This window comes from Lynx rufus, unplaced genomic scaffold, assembly GCF_022079265.1.
Source record: "Lynx rufus isolate CCGP_SWC_20201006 ecotype Redwood Valley unplaced genomic scaffold, mLynRuf1.p SCAF_8, whole genome shotgun sequence".
Classification (NCBI taxonomy): Eukaryota; Metazoa; Chordata; class Mammalia; order Carnivora; family Felidae; genus Lynx; species Lynx rufus.
In genome coordinates, this window is record NW_025814896.1 from 12,827,188 (window position 1) to 12,842,319 (window position 15,132).

Below are 15,132 nucleotides of genomic sequence, written 5' to 3' on the forward strand. Positions count from 1 at the left end.
GGGCTTTACCAGCCACTATCTGTTGTGTATGAACTAAGATATACATTTGCCTGCTCTGCAGACATGCCAAATCACAGCGGTTTCAACAAGATAAATGTTTCTCTTTCATGTTAACAGTGCGGATATAGACAGTCTGGGGCCGGTATAGGGGCCCTTGTGTCAGGAGCCAGTGCCCTAGTGTGCACCCTCATCAGCAGGGTGTAAGTCGACTTCTCACCACTTCCGCGTTCCAGGTAGTGGGATGCAGAAGGGCGGGAAGGAGGGCCTGCCCTTCTCCTCTTAAAGGCATAGTTGCACACATCTCCTCTACTCACATCCGGGACCTAGTCACACGGCTACACCCAGCTGCAGGGAAGGCTGGGGCATGTAGCTGTGTGCCCAGATGGCAATAATGTTGCCGTGGAAGAATACCTTGGGGGACACCGCATAGCCTTTGCCACAGGTGATTGTGATGAATCTCAAATCTTCAGCGACTTCCTAAGAGTACGTGAAAAGTGATTGATGTTCTCGTGGGTTCAAATCCTGATCTTTCTTTTATTTTTTTTAATGTTTTAAAATGTTTATTTATTTTTGAGAGCAAGAGAGAGAGTGCACGCAATCAGGGAAGGGGCAGAGAGAAAGGGAGACACAGAATCCGAAGCAGGCTCCAGGCTCTGAGCTGTCAGCCCAGAGCCCGACGCGGGGCTCGAACTCACAGACCGTGAGATCATGACCTGAGCTAAAGTTGGACACTTAACCAACTGAGCCACCTAGGCGCCCCTCGATCCTTCGCTTCTAAATCCCCTGCTCATTCAGTCAAAGACCAACACTCCCGCCCCCAAGTACTGCTTTATTTCCCAAGGGCACATAGAGAATAGAGCACCCAAGAGTAGAGTGGCTACGGGCCGTAGCATAAGGAGTGTTAACCACGCGCCCAGAGAGCCAACCTGCATGATAAAATTCTTACGTGTACTTCTCCCTGATGCACAGTCTCTGACAGAGTGTTTCCAGAATTTTGATTCAAAATGTATGAGCTCCTGTGGTCCAGTTCCAGTGAGCTTCTGAGGAAAGGCAGGTGGGTCAATGGATTTCCTTTTGTGTCAAGTGCCTTAGCATCCGGGGCCGATGCCGTTTGTTACTGCCACCTGCACCTTTACGTTTCCAGTTTTGTACTTATATTCATTCAGGAGTCTGGGCCAAAAGCAGAGATGAAGTCGCGTAGCACAAGACCACACACACGCGACCCTGTTTCGGTGACCCACCTGCTGACCTTAGTCCCACAGTCCCCGCTGCCCAGGCTCTATCTAGGCCTGGCTGACGGTCCCTCTTTCTGGGGGTGTCCTCTTGGGCTCAGCCGTGTCTTGAGAAGCAGGAAGATGCCAGGATGGTGTTTGCAAGGGTGTGGGAAGGGAAGGGCCTCGCTTTTTCTTTCCTTCCTTCCTTCCTCTCTCTCTCCTGCAGTCTTCCTGGTGCACCAGGCTGCCGTTTTCCTAGCGACAGCTGGGCTGGGCCGGATCGGGCAGGGGGAGGACACATGGAGTGCCAGCAAGCTCGTCATCTTTCCCCCTCTTTGCTGGTGTCTCCCAGCTTTTGGCCACCTGCAGGAGAGCTGTCTTGAGTCTCTGATGGAGTGTTAAGACGTTGCGAATAGACAGGCTCTGGCTTTCCGCTCACGACGTGCTGTGTGCTAGCTGAGAGATAGAATGGCGACTGCATCATTCTGTGACTCAGTTTTCTTGTCGGTAAAATGGGGGTAATGTGTTCGTTTACTCATTCATGCTAAGTGCTGGGGAATAGCAGTGACCAAGGCAAGAAAAGTCCTCCCTCTCGTGGAGCAGCTATTCTAGTAGGAGAAACTTATGTGATTGTCATGTGGTATGAAATCCCCCAGAAGAAATAGTCCCCATTAAGGATGACAGGATGTTTTGAGGGAGTTAAAAAGAGAGAGCGGCAAGGAGTATCTGGGAGGAAAGCATTCCAGGTAGAGGAATTGTAAGTGCCAAGGCCCTGAGGTAGGAGCCTGTTTGAGATATAGCTAGAAGCCAGGGTAGCTGGAGTGGAGAGTATGGGAGGAAGTGAGATCAGAAGGAGGGAAAGGGCTAGATAATGAAGGAGCATTTGGATAATGGAAGGGATCTGAGGTTTATAAAAAGCTTTTTTATTGCAGCATACATGTAGTAAATGCACTCACCCGAGTCGGTTCTGTGAACGAGGAGAATTTAGAGAGATAATTCGCCGAAGTTCTTCCCATTGTGCCTGGAGTGTGATCTTGCTGGAATAATGAATGGCAACTCAATGTGTGTTTGCTTCTTTTTTTTTCTCTTAAATGAAAATAAAGCGGAACAGGAATTTGGAGTGTTTGGGGGAGAAGTGCGGTTGGCAGCTTTGACAGTTATGTGAAAACCCCTTGATCCCGGACAAAGAGGCCGGCCCTTCTCCCGCCAGGTCCTGGGGGCTTCTGGAAAGCACTCCGCTACCCCCAGGCTCCCCTCTCTCTGCCCGGAGCTGACATCACCAGGGCAGCTTGTGCTGAGCACTGGCTCAGAGGACAAAGGCCCGAGTGTGAACAGTGTGGGGCCTGGCATCTCCCAGCTGCCACAGCTCCGATCCCCCGTCTGTGCCTGGGGGAGGTGCGGGGGCCACGCAGCTCCTGTCAGAGCTGGGGCCCTGGGGGCCCTGGGGTCTTGCTTCTCCAAGGAGAGGGCCCCTTGAGATCCGTGGAAGGCAGCACCCCTGAGTCTTGGACCTGTTCTTTCAGTTTTCTGCGCCAGTTGTCATGGGGGGGGTAGTACCCCTGCTTTTGCGGGGGCTGCGACGATGAACTTTACATAGAGGCAGAGCACGAGGCACAGAGCCTAGCACGTCGTAAGTGCACGGTAAATGTTCCCTGGTCTCATTTTCACTGCAGTATAAGCAGGGAATTTGTCTGCTTTGCTGGGCAGGTTTCCTCATGCTTGGAACTGCGCCCAGCACATAGCAAGCACACAGTGTAAATTCGTGGAATGAATGAATGAATGAATGAATGAATGAGAATTCTTTTTCCCGAGAGTTCCTGTTTCGTTTGCAGTCTGCCAGCATGGTGTTGAGGAGGAAGGCGGAGATTGTGGGATGTGCTGACAGTGTGTTCATCCTTTGTGTCATTCGTTTGTCCATTCATTCATTCATTCATTCATTCATTCATTCGTGCATGCATGCATGCATGCATGCATATATTGGTCACATAGTACGCCCCAGGGACAGGACTGTGAGGGGCATGGTGGGGGACCCAGTTCACTTTCCAGATCCTGTTACCTTCCCTCTACAGAGGTAACTTCTCCCCCCATTAGAATTTGGTTTATTATTTTTTTTTCCACCCATGTTTTTGTATTTCACTATAGATGTGTTCTCCATAAGCAATGCCTGGTTTTGTGTGTTTTTATTTTATTTTCTTTAGATGTTTATTTTTGGGAGAGAGAGAGAGAGAGCGCCCATGGGAGAGGCGGGGGGGGGGGGGGATGGAGGATCCGAAGCAGGCTCTGTGCTGACAGCAGACAGCCCGATGCGGGGCTCGAACCCATGAACCCAGAGATCGTGACCTGAGCTGAAGTCAGATGCTTAACCGACTGAGCCAGCCAGGCACCCCTGTGTTGTGTGTTTTTAAAAGCTTTCTGTAGATGGGTTCATACCATGCACATCCTTTGGTGTTTGGGGTCCCTCTGTGTCCCTCTGCGACTGTCAGGTCCCCCGTTTTTACTGCCATTTAGTGTGGCAATTGTGTCAGTCTACCATAGGCGTAGTTCCCCAGTCTTCAGTTGATGGTTATTTTTATTATTTTTTTTAGAGATTATTTTTAATTAATTTTACTGTTTATTTTTGAGAGACAGCACGCGAGAGCAAGCTGGGGAGGGGCAAGGAGAGGGGGACAGAGGATCTGAGCAGGCTGTACCCTGTCAGCACAGAGCCCAGTGCGGGGCTCGAACTCACAAAACGCCAGCAGTTGATGGCTCTGTACCTCGCTTTGCGTTGTTTGCTATTCCATACGAGGCAGTTTTGAACGTCCATGCTCCTGCGTCTGGTGCGTGTCTCGAAGCTCCGATAGTTCCTATAGATCAGGAGTTAGCAAGCTTTTCTGTAAAAGGCCAGACAGTAAACATTTCAGGTTTTGTGACTGCATGGTCTCTGTTGCAACTCCTCAGCTCTGCCGTGGTGGCTTGGAAGCAACCAGATATGGCACGAAAGCAAATAGATGTGGCTCTGTTGCAGGAAATCCTTGGTTACCAAGACAGGCAGTGGGCGGGATTTGGCCCACGGGCCGTCGATTGCCAGCCCCTGATCTGGGCTTTGTGCTGGCTTGAAGAGATGCATATTTTCATCTCCCCTGGGTGTTGCTAAATTGCTTCCAAAGTCTGTCGCAGTGTTTTAAGAGTGCTCCCCATGGTTCTTTGAAGGTGGCCAAATCCCTTTGCCATCCCTGGTGAGTTTTAATGAAGGTCTTATGTCCTTTTGCAGAGTTGCATGCTTCTGGGAGGCCGGAAGACCACAGACATCCCTCTGGAGGGCTACCTGCTGTCTCCAATTCAGAGGATTTGCAAGTACCCCCTTCTCCTCAAGGTGAGATGTTCACCCAGCTCCTCTCTCTGCAATAGAAGTGACAGGAAACCCAGCTCTGACTGGCTTAATCAAAACACTTGTGAGTTCAAGTAGCTGAGACGTATAGGGGTGGTGCTGGCTCTGGGCCGGGCCGGATCCCTCCAGGACCTTCTGCTTTCCACTGTTCAGCTCTGTTTTCCGTGTGGTACCAGGTGGTCGTGTTACCCTGGCCTCACACCTCCCAAAGTTCAAGGATAGTGGGAAAGAGGGAACCTTTCTTTTAGTAGCTCTGACATGAGTTCCCAGAGTCCCTCAGGCTTTGGCCACCTGTGGCCGGAAGAATGTGATGTTCTGAGTGGCTTGGGCCTGAGTCATGTGGTTTAATGTGAGCCAATTACATGAAATCTTTGCTTGTGCCCTTTATTCTTCTCCCGGGTGCTTGAGCTTGCACTTTACCCCAGTGGCTACGAGCTGGGCAGTGTTGGGCTCTGATTGGTTGAGACGTGGTCCAGTGACCGTGAGCTGGGCTGCGCTATGTTTTCATTGGCTGATATCAGGATCAGGTGCTCCACGCCTGACCCAGTCACTCTGAGCAAACGAGCTCTAATTGGTGCAGATTTATGTCATGTGCTCCCACCTCCAACCAATCACACGACCCCACAGGCCACAAACCGGTGGGTGGGGGATGCGGGAGCTCCTCATCACTGTCCTGGCTGTTTGCAGAAGAGGATACGGGTGATGCTGGGTGCACTGAGCTCAAACCACACACCTGCTGTCTTCTTCACTGTTTAGCCACCTTTGATTTAGCGTTGGTAGGGTGGGCCAGGGAAGATTTGCTGCTTGGGTGGTGACCCAAGAATTCTTTTTTTAATTATTATTATTTTTTAATTTTTTATTTATTGTGTGTGTGTGTGTGAGAGAGAGAGAGAGAGAGAGAGAGAGCAGGGGATGGGCAGAGGGAGAGGGAGAGAGAATCTCAAGCAGGCCCCATGCCTAGTGTAGAGCCCAATAAGGGCCTCGATCCCATGACCCCGAGATCATGACCTGAGCCAAAATCAAGAGTCAGATGCTTAACTGACTGATCCACTCAGGCGCCCCAGAAATCTTAATTCTCAGCTTCAGAGTTGGCTTCTGGGTGGATCCCCAGCTGGGTGGATGGCCCTGCCACCATCCGCTGCTCTCCGCCCAGGGTTTTCGACCCTTGGAAATGGTGGCCGTTGGCCCAAGCCTGCCCTGGCTCCATCCCAAAGGCCTGGCATCTGACGGCTGTTCCTTGGGGGTCCCTGCTGGTGGATTAATTTGGCTGATGGTGCCTCGTTCATGCACCTGTCATTGAGGCCACGTCATTGTCATTGAGGCCTTGCTCCATCAACTGGAAGGCAGAGCGGAGGGAGGGGAAGATTACTAGGGCCAACCTGAACTTGGCTTTCTGCTGGAGATGGTGGGGGGACCCTTGAGTCTCTGAGCTGGACCAGACCCTTTCTGGGGTCTGTGAACAGAGGCCTCTAACCTGTGCAGCCATGGCTGGTGGGACAGTACTCTCTGTACCTCCTCTGGCCTCCTGCTGTTTGTCTGTCCCAGGGATCTCAAAAGGACCTTCTGTGGTTGTTCTCGCCGCTGCTCTTGACCCGTAAACACGTGTTTGAAATGCCGTGTGTCTCTAGCTCTTCACCTTGGTGCAGAAGGAGCTCCAGGTGGAACTTGCAAACTGGTAGCCTGTGGCTTGAACTGGACCTACAGGTGTGCTTCATTAGGTCTGTCTGGTGGTGTTTTCCAAACGTGCACTGGATGCCTGCATTTAAGAGGCAGGGCTCGGGGCACCTGGGTGGCGCAGTCGGTTAAGCGTCCGACTTCAGCCAGGTCACGATCTCGCGGTCCGTGAGTTCGAGCCCTGCGTCGGGCTCTGGGCTGATGGCTCAGAGCCTGGAGCCTGCTTCCGATTCTGTGTCTCCCTCTCTCTCTGCCCCTCCCCCGTTCATGCTCTGTCTCTCTGTCCCTAAAATAAATAAACGTTGAAAAAAAAATTGTTTTAAGAGGCAGGGCTCTGTAGCAGTTTAGGGCAAGGGGTTGCCAACCTTGTGGCCTGTGAGCCAGACCTAGCCCGTGGCCTGTTTTTGTACAACACAGGAGCTAAGAATGATGTTTACATTTTTTTAAAGGGTTGTTAAAAAAAAAAAACAACAGACCCAAAAAACAAACAAAGAAGACTGTGTCACAGAGGCCGGATGCGGCCAACAAAGCCTAAAATATTTACTATCTGGCCCTTTGCAGAAAAAGTCTGCTGACCCCTGGGGTAGAGCCAGGCTTTGCAGCCATAGGCTGCTGGGATTTCAATTCTAGCTCCACCATTTACTCGCTGCCTGACTTGGTGCACGTCACTTCTCTGGGCCTCAGTTTACTCACGTGTAATACGCGGTTTGTATTAACACAGACGGCTGTTATTCATACAGATGGTCGGACATCTATTCACTTAATTCTTAGAACAACTCGATGAGCGAGGCCCTGCGGTTAGCCCCACTTGGGAGACTGAGGCACAGAGGAAGGAAGTGGCCAGTTCCAGGCCACATAGTAGGGGAGCTGTAGGTCTCACGATTTGAGCCCTTTTCTAGAGGGCCGCCCTCCAACCATGAGGCTACCCTGCCTGTTAAGCACTTTGGGGAATTAAGCTGCCAGAGTGCTTGGGTTCTGGGGATGCTGACCTTCTCAGTTCCCTAAGCAGGGGTCTGGGAAGGTCGGTGGCCTTGTGTTTTGTGGCTCAGTGGCTGCTCTGTTCCTTCTTTCCTGGGTTTTAAAACCTTGAACGTCTGACCCATTAGAGCAAAGGCCGACTCTAGCCCCACAGCCCAACCGAGGCTTCCTAGGTGTTAACCCTTTGGTTTCTGGACCTTGGAAAAGTCTGGGGTCTCAGCGGGTGTGGGGAGTGGCTGTTTCCGTAACGTATTTTAACAAGCAGTGGAGCTAGACCTATGTATGGGGGCGGACTCTAAGCTCGCAATGGGAGGCCACAGTTTGGTCTGGTGGGATCTATGGGCTCTGGATTCCCAGGAGAGCAGACGGAGAAGAACAGAACTAGAGAAACTGCCCACAGGAAATGATGATGCAGCCTGGCTGTGGGTTTGCTGTCCTGACCAAATGGCTGTTTACTCGCCCCGTTTCCTCGGTCTCCAGCTGTGTTTACCGGGAGTGCAGATAGCACCGGGGACCAGCCAGCAGGCCCTTGGATTCCTTCGGGGACGTGCCATGCTCCCCGCCTGACAGAATTGCTCTGTGCCCTGGCCTCTGGCACCCACAGCTGGAACGTTTGCATCAGAGAACAGCTGGGATTGTGGACAACTCTTCCTACCCCTCCTGAGTCCCTCCTTCCTGTCACATTTTCCAGCGGATTTTAAGAGACGATGCCATGAGCCCAAACCCTCGAGCTTCCTCCTCCGGCCCCTGCAATGCTGACGCCCTCACAGATGTCCCTGTGGCCCTCTGAGCCCCCTTGTTTGAGCTGAACTCCGAAGCCAGTAGGCAGACAGGGTCAAGGAGCCCGGGTGGGAAGACAGAAGAGGCGAGATTGAAAGCCTCATTGGGAGCAGCCCGAAAAAGGCTGAAGTTGAACATTGCCTAAGAATAGCCGGAACATTCTATCTCAGCCTCCAGCCCAGGCTCAGGATAGACAGTTGGCATTTTTAGGCTTTGTTGAGTTTTCCATCAGTGTTTCCAGGGAAATGATTCAGGTTTGGGGTAATGCCCCTAGTGCTCAAATGACAGGTGCCTGAGGGGAGGCTGACTGTCACTGCCCCTTTCGGTTGTTTCCTGGTGATGCACAGATCTCACTGGGCCACTGTGCACCAGCTGCTGGCGTGGCTCAGGACCCCCAGTGGTGAACGTGTCCCTGCCCATCTCCAGTCAGACTGGGCCTGGTGCGTAATGGAGACGGGTCAAGGCAGGTGCAGGGCAAGCTGGACGGGCCCTTCAGCCCAAAAGGGGGCAGCTGCCACTCCAGCCCCCCCGTTCTCCTTTGCCTCCTATGTCCTTGGCCCTTTCCCCTCCACTTCCTTAGCTGGTGACTCACCTTTCGGACCTCCACTCACAAGTGGGCCCAGGGCTCAGTCTTTGGGCCTTTGCTCTCTCTAGACTTGCTCCCGAGTGGCCTCATCCACTTTGTGGCCTTTAAAGAAAAAAAAAAAAAAATGTATTCAAAATTTGTGTAACCTTCATCATGATAATTTTAGACTATTTTCATCACCCTGCAAAGAAACTCCAGACCCATTAGCAGTCACTCCGCTTTCCCTCAGCCCCTGGCAACCACTCATCTACTTCCGGTCTCTGTGGATTTGCCTGCTCTGGACCTTTCTTTTCGATGGAATCCTAGAATATGCAGCCTCTTGTGTCTGGCTTTTCTTCCTTAGCACAGTGCTTTCCAGGCTCACCCACACTGCAGCCTGAATCATAACTTCGTTCCCTTTTTAGATGAATAACATTCCGCTGTATAGAACCACATTTTATCCATTCATTCACTAACGAACATTTGGGTCGTTTGCACTTTCTGGCCGTTACGAACAAAGCTGCCATGAACATCCATGTACAAGTATTTTGTGGACATTCCCAGGGCTTTAAATCCCATCTCTGTGTCCAGCTTGCAGCCTGGACCTGTCGGCCAAATTCCAGACCTGTTCTCCTGCCCACTCAGCTTCCCTACTTGGATGTCAGACAGGCGTCTCCTATCTGACGTGCCCAAAACGAAATGCTTGGCTCTCCCCTTCCCCCAGACTGGTCTCCCCGCCCTGCCACCCCCTTGTCCCCATTTCCATAAATGGCCTCTTTTTTCTGGTTGCTCAGGCCAAACCCAAGCTGTCTCTGGCTCACCCTACATCCAGTCTATTAGGAGGCCCCATTGGCTCTGCCTTTGGACTCTTTCTTGAGTTCAGCCCTTCTAGCTGCTTCACGACACCTCGCTCCCTGGGCCCCTGCCACAGCCCCCACTGGGTCTTCCTGCCCCTGCCCTTGTGCCCCACCGTCTCTATTCAACTCAGCAGGTAAGTCTGAGCCAGTTCACGTCATTTTCCCTCAAAACCCTCTAGCAGCTCCCTGTCACTCACATTTAAATCCAGATTCCTCCTCACTGACACCTGGAAGGTGTTACACAGTTAATCTGTATTTCTCTCTGACCCCCTCTGCTTCTTCTCCCATCCCTCTCACTCTGCTCCAGCCACATCTGTCCCCTTGCCACCCTCTGAACACAACAGGTTCCTGCCCCAGGGCCTTTGCACTTGCAATTTCCTCAGGGACATCATTACCTTAGATATCCTGAGGCTCGCTCTCTCATCTCGTCAGGGCTCTGTTGCTCACTTGTCCCCTCCGTGGAGAGGCCTTGTCTGACCACCCCAGCTATAGCAGAAGAAACACCTCTGCCATTCTCTGTCCCTTCACCCTGTTTTAATTTTTCTTCATAGTCCCTGTCCCTAGCTCACATTCTGTTCTATGACTCCTGGTGTACGGATTGATTTTTTCTGACTCCTCATTAGGGCGTCGGCTTGGCCAGGGCAGGGGTTTAGGCCTGTTTTGTTTGTTGCTGTTCCCTCAGTGCCCCGATGGCCGGGGAATGGCGTGTTTCCCGGAGTTGGGACACGTACAGCTCAGAGCTGGCACGTGAAGAACCTTTATGGGCGGCGAGCGGTGGGGGGAGGAGGCGGGCAGCCCTGGAAACCAGCGAACCCCACAGTGAGCATGTTCTTCTCTTGGCAACTTCCCGGGAGTCTTCCCGATTCCCTCCAGGAGAGGGTTCTGGCTGGTGCTGCACCATCGGAGGGTTTTAAGGCCGTTTATTCGTTCCCCAACTGCTGTGGAGTCCCTGTTACGTGGAAGGCTTCATCCCAGGTGCTAGGTGCACAGTGGACAAAACGGCCCAGAGCCCTACCTCTGTGGGACTGCCACTCTGCTGGGGGAGACAGTCAGTGGACGAATAGGAAATGAACGTGTTTGTAGAGTTGTCGTGTTGCTGTGGAGCAGAAATATTTCAGGCCAAGATGGTTGGTAAGGACCAGGTGATGGGCTGCGAGGGTGACCTTTGAGCAGAGACCAGGAGAAGGTGAGGAAGGGGGCCGTACAGGTAGCCCGGGGAAGAGTCTGCCAGATAGAGGGCATAGCTAGTGCAAAGGCCCTGTGGCAGGACTGTGTCCGAGGAACAGTGAGGAGGCCAGAGGAGGATCTGAGGGAGAGAGCAGGGGAGTGAGGTCAGAGAGGCGATGGGGCCAGCTAGGCAGGGCCTTGTGGGCCACTGCGGGGTCTTTGTCTTCTCTGAGTGTTATAGGTGCCTTAGGAAGGTTGTGAGCAGGGGAGGGACAGGGTCTCACGTCGTTCTGGCAGGATCCCTCTGGCCGTGTGTGGAGAATGGACCGTGAGTGGGGAGTGGGGGCCGAGTTTGACTTTGGCGGTTCAGGTGGCAGCTGGCTGGACCAGGATGGTGGTGGTGGGTTCATTTTTTGACCGTTGCCTCTTCATATCCTTTGCTCATTTTCTTTTTTTTTTTTTTTTTAATTTTTTTTTTCAACGTTTATTTATTTTTGGGACAGAGAGAGACAGAGCATGAACGGGGGAGGGGCAGAGAGAGAGGGAGACACAGAATCCGAAACAGGCTCCAGGCTCCGAGCCGTCAGCCCAGAGCCTGACGCGGGGCTCGAACCCACGGACCGCGAGATCGTGACCTGGCTGAAGTCGGACGCTTAACCGACTGCGCCACCCAGGCACCCCACCTTTGCTCATTTTCTGTTGGATGATTATCTTTTGTGCTGATGCACCGTAGTTCTTTGTGTACCATTCAGGATACTTTGGGATAGTCCCTTGGAGTCCTCCTCTGACTCTGATGTTAGGAAATGAGCTCCTTACCCGCCAGGGATCCTGCGAGAAGACACCGGAAGTCAGAATTCTCCCCACCGTGGCTCCCGCTGCCCCAGCTCCCGTGCTGCCCCCCTCGCGGAGCCCGCCCTCCACCCTGCCCCTGGGCTGAGCTCTGCCTCCCAGGCCGGTTCAGGTTCTTTCCTGCCCAGTGAGCAGCGGCAGCCTCGCGGAGCGCCCCTCCCCCGGGGCGGGACACCTGCTTTCACCCCTTTATTTCACAGCTTCGGGTCACACACCGTCCTTCCTCTGGTCCGACTTATCTCTGTTGTGTTCACCACTCAGGGCTGTCGTGTGGTCCCCCTTCCCCCGTGGGAGCGCCTTTTGCCAGAGAGACGGTTCCATCTGCCCCTTCCTTGCTCCCCCTGGGGCGTGTCCCTGGCACATGGCAGGTGCTCAGTAAAATCCTCAGGGTCCTGATGTTGCAGAACATCTGGGCCTCAGGCCCGCGAGGACCTGTGCTCCAGACAAGGGGCCGCTCATCTTCAGGCAGGGGCAGAAACGACGTGAGTGGAGAAGGGATGTTTCGGAGGTGGGTCTTCTGCTGGGAGTGCTCCGAACGACAGGCTGGCAGGGGCCAGATTGCTGCTTGCTGTCACAGCACGTGTTGTCAGCGACAGACTGATGGTGGCCAGCACGGACTGAATGCCTGCCAGCTACGCACTTCACCACGGAGGCCCTTTCCCTGGGGTCTCCGATTCGCCATGACCACGAACGGACCCAGACGGACAGGTCTGCGTCGTCCTTTTGGTTTTGGGAGGTCGTGGGCTGTGCTGCTGTGCCTCGACCTCCTTATCTGTTAAAGGGGACAGTAACAGCCCCTGCTCGCAAGCACAGAGCAGAGGCTGAGTGGGCCTTCACTGCTGCCACCCCCCTTATCACTGCTCTTCAGCACGGAGGGCGACTGGCCCAAGGTCACCCAGCTGGTGACCTGTCCGAGGGGCGGAGCCAGCCCTGGCACCCACGTGTGGCATGCCAAAGCATCACACCTGTGATTTCAAGGCAGCGGAGAGATGGGGAGATACTAGAACCGTTGGGCATGTCTGGGTCGGGTGATGAAGGAAAACCTCTCTCTGCCAGGTTGAGTGACCCCGCTGGGAAACCCTCCCTGCGGACTTGAGGTCCTACAGGTCCTCCCTCCCCACTTTCTGTCTCGTCACACTCACCATGTGGCTGAAGCCCTTCCATGACAGTGAGGCTGACCTTCAGCATATCCCAGCCTGTGCTTGCGGCCGGGGTGGGCAGTGGTGGTGGGGGCCATGGGAGAGGGGCCTTTTACACGGTCTGGTCCTTGTGAAGGTGGTTTTTTTTTTTTTTTTAAGTTTCTTTATTTTATTTATTTTTTAATTTTTTAAATGTTTATTATTTATTTTTGAGAGAGAGAGAGACAGAGAGACAGAGTGTGAGCAGGGGAGCGGCAGAGGGAGAAGAGACACAGAATCGGAAGCAGGCTCCAGGCTCCCGAGCTGTCAGCACAGAGCCCGACACGGGGCTCGAACTCACGAACCGTGAGATCATGACCTGAGCTGAAGTCAGATGCTTAACTGACGGAGCCACCCAGGCACCCCTAAGTTTCTTTATTTTTGAGAGAGAGAGCATATGAGTTGGGGAGGGGTAGAGAGAGGGGGGGGGAGAGAGAGAGAGAGAGAGAGAGAGAAACCCCAAGCAGGCTCCAGGCTCAGTGCAGGGCCCTACGTGGGGCTCGATCCCACAAACCGTGGGATCATGACCTGAGCCGAAAGCAAGAGTCAGACGCTTAACTGACTGAGCCACCCAGGTGCCCTGGGTGGGATGTTTTTTATATTATTCTACAGCTGAGAAAACTGGGGCTCTTTGGGGTCAGTATGTGTGGCTGCCTCTCTGACCTCCTGATCTCTGTCTTCTCTGTTTTTTTCTGTCTCTTTTCCTTTCTTTCTCATTTACTCTCCTCCAGCCATGTGCCCTCCTCACTCTTCCTCATGACGTGTCCTGTATGCTCAGACCTCAGATCCTTTGCGTTAGCTGTACCCTCTGTGTTGCACGGTCTTCCCCAGGAGTTTGGCAGGACTCCCTCCCTTGCTTGATCCGGAGTCTCTGTTCAGATGTCACCTCCTCTGAGAGGCCTCCCTGATCTCCCCATTTGAAAGAACACTTCCCTTCCCCAGACCTTCTGTCCCGTCATTCGGATTTGCCTTCCTGGTATTTATCACCACCTGACAGTGTTTTGTACATGTCATTTCTCTTCATTTGGGCTCATCTCCTCTACTGGAATGTAATACCTGCCAGGTGAGGAATTTTCCTCTGTTTGGTGACAAATGAAGAAGGCGCTCAGGGGACATTGAATGAATGAATGAATGAGTCAATGAATGAATGGTGTTCCCCAGCCCCAGGACACCCGGTTTGTACCGAGCGTTGCTGGGATTTGGCTCAGGGCCAGGTGACGTGGACGCCGTGTTTGGTCCTCTGCGGGTTGGTGTGCCTCATCCCTGTCCCCACCTCCCCCCCAGGAGCTTGCCAAGAGGACCCCCGGCAAGCACCCCGACCACCCCGCGGTCCAGAGCGCCCTGCAGGCCATGAAGACCGTCTGCTCTAACATCAACGAGACCAAGCGGCAGATGGAAAAGCTGGAGGCCTTGGAGCAGCTGCAGTCCCACATCGAAGGCTGGGAGGTGCGTCTGGGGCAGGTGGCCTCCTGGGCTCCAGCGGGGCCCGAGGCGGCGGCCTGGGGGGGAGGGGGTGCACACAGCTGCGGGTATAGACGGCGGGTGGACACCACGTTCAGCCTGGAGGGCGCATGTTGTTGGGCTTACACGGTGTTTGTTGAAAAGAAAAACAAAAAGTTTAATTGTTTTCTGGTTGAGCCCCCATAAGAGCCTCGATTTCAAGTTTCTTTTGAAACACCGGCAGCACCGGACCCCCGTCTTCCACGACAGCAGCCTCTAGAAGCTCCGGTTTTCCTCAGTCCCCACCTCTCCCCGTTGCTCCCCAGTCTCTCTCCTTCACGTGTTGCCATGTCTGCCCGGTGTCCATAGGCCTCGGGGCTTTTGGTGCCAAGGTGCAGGGTAGTGTTTAAGGCTCTGCTCCAGGACAGAATTCTGGCTTTGACCCTCCCCTGCTGGGTGACTTCAGGCAAACGGCTTAACTCCTCTGAACTTCAGTTTCCTCATCTGTTCCTGGCACGTGACAGCCACTCCGTACAGGGTGGGTGTTGCTAATACTCCCGTCACGCCAACGAGGGCATGGGGTTCTTGAAACCTTCTCGTGGTGCCTCATTTATTCACTTAAGCCTCTGTGTCTCCCTTGGATTATTAGAGATTTCCTACAAATCTGTCGAAGGACATGGAAAAAGCTGGATACATAAAAAATATCAGAGTAAATACAGCTGGAACAGAAGATCAAAAGCAAAGATGCAATACTTCTAGATTGTTCTCTGGATCGTGTGCCTCACACCCTGTGGGTTTCCTGGCACTTGCTACGTTTGGGATTTTTCCGCTTCTTTTCCCCGTGGTCGGGAATCCCGAATGTGAGAGTCTGGCTGTGGAGAGAGGGTTCGGGGAGGAGGCGGGTATCGTGGATTAGCGCTGGCCGCCCATCCCCCTTCCGCTGGGCCTTCCTTTCCCGCCGAAGCCAGAGAACGAAGGGCTGCATTTCCCAGTCCCCCTTGTAGGTTAGGTTTGCGACGTGAATGGCCAAGATCGGATCCAGCCGCTTGAGACTGAGAAG

The 15,132-nt window shown here is 53.4% G+C and overlaps 1 protein-coding gene across 1 annotated transcript in view; it reads left to right on the top strand.

Moving 5' to 3' along the window:
- PREX1 (phosphatidylinositol-3,4,5-trisphosphate dependent Rac exchange factor 1) overlaps positions 1 to 15,132 on the top strand; it is a 185,246-nt gene that overhangs the window by 91,826 nt on the left and 78,288 nt on the right. Inside the window, exons 5-6 of the mRNA XM_047069417.1 lie at positions 4,468 to 4,569; positions 13,917 to 14,078. Of these exons, the coding sequence (XP_046925373.1) occupies positions 4,468 to 4,569; positions 13,917 to 14,078 (264 nt within the window). The remainder of the gene's footprint in view (positions 1 to 4,467; positions 4,570 to 13,916; positions 14,079 to 15,132) is intronic.